General features: G+C 43.9%; 1 protein-coding gene across 1 annotated transcript; it reads right to left on the bottom strand.

Moving 5' to 3' along the window:
• Positions 1-3,173: 3,173 nt before the first annotated feature.
• On the bottom strand, positions 3,174-4,435 carry LOC121053589 (ethylene-responsive transcription factor ERF039-like). Its single transcript, XM_040521153.1, has one exon. It carries the CDS (start codon positions 4,259-4,261, stop codon positions 3,599-3,601), a length of 663 nt encoding a protein of 220 aa, XP_040377087.1. The 5' UTR covers positions 4,262-4,435; the 3' UTR covers positions 3,174-3,598.
• Between the last annotated feature and the right edge of the window lie 3,208 nt (positions 4,436-7,643).

Raw genomic sequence — 7,643 nt, 5'->3', positions numbered from 1 at the left:
AACTCTTATCATAATCTATCTTTTAAATATTAAGAGAGGCACACTTGGTGTAATCGTATAGTTTAGTAGCATAGGCAAGTGATGACTAGCCGATGACCTAGCCAATTGAGAGTCGTGGATATTATGATATACTATAATATACCGGATTCGGGATGGGCGCCTATACTTAATACCCCTAATGATATAGGCGTCGACTGGACCTCATTAACACATACTATGCATTATGCATCAGTGTCATCAACATTTGGATCATCTATGGCGTTCTTATTCGTTCACCAGCAATGTTAACCTGTTGTTAGTTTTTTATAAGTGCCCAAAAGAATGACTTTTATGTGGATCACACGGTGAACCTTCATAACGAGTGATCTTTAGGGTTGCATTGACTCTGACATGGAGAGAATGTTAGTCTTGGCTAGGTACAAGTCTTCGGAGTCAAAAGGGTTCACTTCGTAGAGTGATTGTTAGATCCGATGTGTGTGATGGGATAAATTGATGGGTTTAGTTACATATTGTTATTTGACAACGAAGAGCACAATAAAAAGGTGAGGTATTTCTAACCTATAAATTAGCCTCTTGCGGTTGTGTAGATATACGATTAAAAGTCATGACTTTTCGAGTGTTGCCTAAGTGACCACGTGTTATTACTGACATGTACACGGTTACAATATTTTTCTAAAACAATTGTGTTGTAAATATTTTTATATGCAGTGTGTGCGTAAGGTATTTCGTAAGTTGATTCCACATTTCCTGCATGTGCTATCTCCAGAAATTAATGGAGCAAATTAACACTTAATGGTGGTAGACAAATTCATTATTGTGTCTTTCAAGTTTGAAGCTTACCGAAAGAAAATCTTTGTTTAATGGCTGATAGTGACTTTGACCTTCAGCCTTCTGATGCTGGAGAAGTGCCAAGGTACGGATGTGCTTAACACTTCGTCCCTCGGCGGGTGTAATCTACGGATGGATTCTTGTAACCAGGGTTCTACCGCGAAAACCGTCATTGTTATCACGTCTACTCAGTGTTGGAGCATTAACCGCCCTAAATTCAAATCAAAATCAAAATAATTTATTTTTTAATTAAATTTAACGTGTATTATACAGCGCACCTCACGGTTTTAGAAACCCTAGTTAGAGGTCTTCCCATGTTTTATTGTGCTCACTAACTAAATGCTTGAATAGCTTAATAATTTTCTAATATTTGAGGATACAAAGAAATAAATTAAATTAAAATAGTTCTTTTAAAAATCATAATTCAATCATAGAGTACTTTTATAAAAATAATATCGCTTATGAACCCGAAACATACGGCTTAATAGAATAGTTCCATACTTCCATTCCACGAAAAAGACACTCCCTTAGGGTATGTTTAATAGTAGGGTCTATTATGGGCTCTTTTTTAAACCACGTCAAAAAAAACTCATCATACAAACGACAGTTTCTTAAGTTGACTCTTCATACTAATAGACTTATTAATTCCTCGTTCACATTCCATCTAGTTGGCGTCTTTGATTAGAGTCAATACACGTACAAAGCAGATTTTTTAGTTATTTTCTCGTTTTAGGCGTCAAGAGTTAATGTTTTGCTGACTCCATGCAAAACAACTTATTTTCTCTCTCTTCCACGTCAGCGAGCATGTAGCAATAGAGACGGCAATAAGAACCCTTTGTACGTGCGCTTACCTCCTCGAGGGAAAAAGGAAAGAGAGGGATGAACAGTACTCCTTAATTACCCATAAAAGACACTTTTTCGTCTATAATTCGGGGTGTCCTGGTAATGGGGATCAGACAGCTGCAGTGCTTGTTGTGATTGGTGAACAGGGGGCCAATTCATTGCAATGAAAATCACCAAATTTAAAATACTACGGCCACTCGATGAGATTATGGATTTCGCTGGTGGATACTACTAGCATACTAGCATGCATCGCCCAACGGCTATCACGGAGTGGGCATGCCGCCATAAAAAATATTACTAACTTGTTTTTGCTGATCAAGACAAACATTGTGAAGAGAAAATTAAAGAAAACTAAAACTCGAAGCGTAACGGTAAATCAGAAACAAAAGAAAATGATGAAAAGAAAATGCGTTGGCATTCATGATTTCTTATCGGAAAGCATGACTTTAAGGTCGTACCAATGTGTATGATGTACGATGATGGATAAGATGTGTATTTAAGGCTTACTTCCAATAAGGAAAACCGTACCGTACCTAACCCAGCCATGAGCCCATGGCTAATGAGATCATGAATTAAAGCACAAGGTTTTAGAAGCTTCATTCTTAAGGAGAAATTAACAAACAGCGGGCGAGCCGGAGTTTGCCCCCAAAACAAGGATCTCGACTTCCCCCTAACATACCGGTAACACGGACGACCACAAGTAAACCCCTTGACTCCCCGTTCCCCCATGAAGTAGTACGTACGTACGCACGTTCGCGTCACAAGAAAACGAGGTCCTTTTTCACGGAGAAAAAACGACTACTGCCCCCCCCCCCCCCCTACGTAGCAGCGAGCGTCACCTCCATGCCCACTGGCCCTCGCGCGCAGCCTGCCTGTACAGTGTACGCGCAGCTCACGCACCACGAGTCCGCGACGACGATACGGCTTGCGCGCGCGGACGGGGAGGGATCGGTCGACCGACTGGCGACTGGATGAGGGGATCCTCGCCTTATCCCCCGCCGCGACGTCGTCCGTCGCGCTCTTCGATTCGATCCGGCCCGGCGCTATTTATTCGCGCAACCACCCGACGCTGTCCTCTCCTCTCCCTGCCCGTCCCGGCCGGTGCGTGGCGCCACGCATGGCCCCGTCCGCGTCAACGTACGACCCCGGGGGCGCTCAGCGTGCGTACGTTACGTACGCTGCACACAGCTCCCAGCTCCCCCACGGCGACGACGACGAAGAATTAACCGTCCAAAACTCTCTCGTTCCTCCCCGTCCTTCAATTCGAACCCACCGCCGAGCGAGCGGTACGTGTGTGCGTGACACCGTGAGTGCGAAAACCGATTTATCCGTTGTTTTTGAGCGGTGCTGAGCGAGCGAGCTGCTGCAAAGTGCAAGGAATAGGGTCTTTATAATTACCGGTAGCAGTAGTACTACAACTGCTGAGATTGTTCGCGCTTTTGGACGAAGTGGAGGGGCCGGACCGATCGAACCTTGCCGTAATTTAAAAGGTGCGGCATGCATGCAGCAGCCAGCATCGATCTTTATTTTTAAGAGGCTTTCTTTCGTGTCACATTTAGTCCAAATCCCGGGTAGATCACCTTTAGCACTAGCGCCAAAGATAGAAAAAATAGTATGACCCCCAGAGGAAAAGGAGATGCGCTGATAATTAAATTGGACACATATATTCTTGCCCCACAATCCAAGCAAAGCAAGGAGAGAATGAAGGAAACGAGGCTAATTTTATACTACATGGTCTGCTTCCCAAATTTGGCGACGCAAAACGCTGGAGAAAACGACCGAGGATTTTGGCCCGTGTTTCTGTTCGCTGTAGTAACTTGCATTGCGTGCATGAATTTCTTGCCAAGCGTGGAAATTTATGAGGTGTACATGCAGGAGGGCTCGACTTGGCACTGACGAGTGTGATTTACCGGGCGGCGCCTGGCTTTCAGTACTCCCACAGAAGTGGCTCCTCGAGGCGGAACACGCCGGCGCCGCCGCCGGAGATTAAGCCCACTTCGTCGTCCCAAGACGACGCGCACGAGAGGCACGCGCTGGGCGGCCCGTATCTGAGGTCAAGGAGGAGGTCGGGGAGGTCGAACAGCGTGTCTTCTGCAGTGTCCAGCGGCGGCGGAGGCGAGGCGGACACGGCGCTGGCGTCCGATCCTTCGGGGTTATTATTGGCGCCCGCATTGGCCGAGGCCGGGAGGTCCGCCGCGGCGGCGAGCGCGGCGGCAGCCTGAACGTCCTTGGGCGCCGCGGTGGCCGGGCGCGGCAGCTCGTGGGCGAGTTCCGGGAAGTTGAGGTGCGCCGCGCGGCCCTTGATGGCGAGCGCGGCGACGTCGTGCGCGCGCGCGGCCATCTCGGCGGTGGCGAAGGTGCCCAGCCAGATGCGCGACTTCTTGCGTGGCTCCCTGATCTCCGACACCCACTTGCCCCAGCTCCGCATGCGCACCCCGCGGTACGTCGGGTGGTGACCGTCCTTGCGCGGCCGCTTCTTCTTGGCGCCGCCGCCGGAGGACGACGACGCGGTGGACGGCGGGGAGGCCGGCGCCTCCCCGCCCGAGGAGGACGAGGCCGGCTCAGAACCGGCCGACGAGTAGCCCTCCATGTCCACGGCAGCGCGCGCGGTGGCGATGGTGGTGGAGTTGGTTGGGAGAGGAGGAGGAGGAGCAGGAGGAGGAGAGTGAGCTAGAGCGAGCGTGACTGTGCGCGCGACGAGGCGAGTGGCGTTGGTGTGGTGTGGTGGGAAGGAAAGCAGTGGGAGTGGTGGTTTTTATGATGAGCAGATGGGGACGCGGGGGGGGGGGGGGGGGGGGGGGGGGGGAAGAGGAAAACGAGGCGGGGAATACTGGAATAGTGCGCGCGCGGGGTGGAGAGCGCGGAATGCCATGGGGGTGAGTGAGAGTGACCGCGAGAATCACACGGCTTCTGGGGACCTGCAGAGCCAGCGTTGTTTCTTTGCGATTGAACTGCCTTGATGTTAGGTTCCAGTGTAAAAGTCTGCAATGTACTCGTGGGGACTGCGTGGTGTGCGAGTTGTCATCAATAGGGAACGTCCGGTAAAGGCACTTGTTTGTGTGTGTTTCTTCCCCCCGTTGAATCTGTTCATTAAGGATGCGCTATGGTAGTGCTAGCGCATATATGACATAACGCATTGAGCTCTAAATTTAAAATGGGTTGGAAGGGAGTATTTAAGGATCTACTACTCCTAAAAAGGTAATTTGGTAAGATTACTACTCTTAAAAAGGTAATTTTGTCATCTCTTAGACAATATTTCTATGTACCAAAATTTTACCACATCAAGTTATAAAGTACCCAAAAGTAATAAATTTTACACTAGAAAATATGATACCTCATATTACTTTTGCCTATTACTTTTTGAAGCATTTTCATTAGGTTGACTCAGTTCTGCTCTAAAAATAAATCCAATAGTGTTTGGTTTAGTTCAGATTTCACTAGACAAGGAGCTTGGAGCTCAAACCTAAACTGACTCAACAACATGCTCCCTTCATTCACAAGTAGGGCCGGACGAAAGATTGAGACTTGCTAGCTCGCCCAACTCATTGCTTGCTCAGCTTGGCTTGACTCGTTTCAATCTCTTAATGAGCCAAGCCACCGTTTTAGCTCGTTTGGGATAGCGAGCCAGCTCGAGCTGGCTCATGGGCTACTCGCAAGCTAAACAAGCTACATCAAAGAAATTATCTAGGTTGATTTATGCTTTGGTACTTAGAATATATGTAATCTTGAACATGAAATTATGGAGGCATGGAATTAAATTTAGCTTGTGTTTTTATATTTGAATTGAATTTAGGTTATGTTTTTTATATATACATTTTTGTGGTCATTGCATATTTACAGTGCAAAGGATCCTTCTAAATACGGTGGCTTCCGAGCCTAACGAGCCAAGCCAAACTAGCTCAACATCTAGCCATGTTTACAAGTAACTGATGTTTTAGAATCAAGATGGGCTAACTTATATAAGCTAGTTTTGACCCTCGTTTATTATTCATAATATCAGTTTTTAGGCATATAGAAATGACAACTAAATTCTACAGCGAAACTTTCATAATGTTACACCTACATAATTATATTTCTATTTATGCAAAAGAATTAAGAGGCTAAAGTTATGTCATGTTGACTTTAAAACGTCTAATTATGTCATGTTGAGTTTAATGTGAGATTGTAAGATCTTGTTCCCTAGCTTTGTGCTATATTGTAACTAACTATTTCCATGAGGTTGTGTGATAGATTATTTCACCATCAAGATAGATTATTAGTAGGTGTTACCTAACAGTTACAAAAACACTTTCAAGTGGAATCAATGCCTAGCCAGACAATCTTGTCATGATGCAAACAATTTGATAATAGAGAGCGAGATAACCCCTCTTTGGGTGGATAGTATAATCAATACAGAGTATATGAATAACATAAAGTAACCCAGATAGTCTTATTTAGGTAGAGCATTTCAGGCAACACAGAGAAAGAAAATAATAGCAAGGTACAGGTAACAGTATGTAAACTTGACAAGTTATAACAAGCATATTGTCTACAACTCTAATCGAGTGATGTATTGAGACATAGAGAAAAAAAACAAGCAAAGATTGCCAATAGCTCAAAATAAGAAAGTGGTAAATGTTAGGTAAAAGAAATGAAATTAGATAGAGGTTCGAATTATACTCTCCGTTACCAAGAGGAAGAGTTTGTCTTGACTCTTTTCCTCTCCAAGCGACAACATCTAGTGAAGTCTGTCTCTAGGCAACTATCAAGACCTTGCTTTGTATGTAATCGGCCACCAAGGTTTGATATTCTACAATGAGTGACCACCTGCAGTGAAGTCCGTTATACCAAACCTCCACCAAGATATAGCTCGGCTTTCAGTCAATTTACATATTCCCAACTAGAGGCGAGGAAGAACGACCTCACAAGTGTTTTTATATACACCACACACCTTGGTTGCAAGAACACAACCTCCAATCGCTCTCTACTTAACTTAAACTTCATTTAGACTACTGAGTGAGAGGAGGAAGAGGAGTTGGAGAGGAAATTTTTTCTTTACAGAAATTATCAACAACACGTTACGCCCTCATCGATGAACTCCACCATAAGGTCTCCTAGGACATGCTCCACGATGCACATACAAGAGGTGGAGCCATGGGGTGAAGCTCATAAGTGGTGCTACATCCTGTTTTGTAGTAAGTGTCTTGCTCCATGAACCTCCATGACTTTGATTCTTCTCTCGGACCTCTCTTTTGGGAACCTTGTCAACATGTCCTATATGGTAGGTTACAAGTTGGGTGGCAGTGTGGGAGGGGAGAGTAGGAATGAGGAAGAAAATTACATCCATAAGAATTTACTCAATCTCTTCTGTACCCTTGAACGCATCCCTTACATGTAGCTCACTTTTCATCTAGATCCCCTTTATATTCATTTCCATAGTTGACAATCAGTTTACTATTATTTTTTTTCCTAAAATGACCATATTACCAATATCTCATACTTATGTGCTACCTATGCCATAAACCTCCATATGAAAATATTAACTTATAATAAAATAAATGGAATAGATTCATTTAATGCCAGTCTTGAAAAACATTTTTTATTCTTTTCAAAAAAAATGTGATTAAATCTAGTTTCACCAACAAATTGAGATCTAAAACTGTTTTTTGTTTTACATTTTTGGGAAGATGTAGAAATTCATCAAATTAGATTTCATTTTTTACAGTCTATTAATATGTTTTTTCAAATTTGTAATAAAATAATTTCACACCTTTGTTTTTTACCATGAATCTTTTTCCACCACATAATTGTTCAAAAGTAATTTTGGAATTTGATAAAGAGCTTGATTTTGTTTACAATTAATCTTTTCTGTTGGAATTTCAATGAAACTATGTTTTAACTTTTTTAATTCATAACAAATATTTATTAGTTTATCTCTTATTGTCTATAGCAACCTAAATAATTTATACATGAGACACTTCCAACTTTTAGCA

This window comes from Oryza brachyantha, chromosome 2 (genome assembly GCF_000231095.2).
Source record: "Oryza brachyantha chromosome 2, ObraRS2, whole genome shotgun sequence".
Lineage (NCBI taxonomy): Eukaryota > Viridiplantae > Streptophyta > Magnoliopsida > Poales > Poaceae > Oryza > Oryza brachyantha.
This window is presented reverse-complemented; position numbering and strand designations above follow the sequence as displayed.

What these genes read in the sequence shown, in the direction of transcription:
- LOC121053589 (XM_040521153.1), bottom strand. Translation starts at nt 4,261, where the DNA reads ATGGAGGGCTACTCGTCGGCCGGTTCTGAGCCGGCCTCGTCCTCCTCG.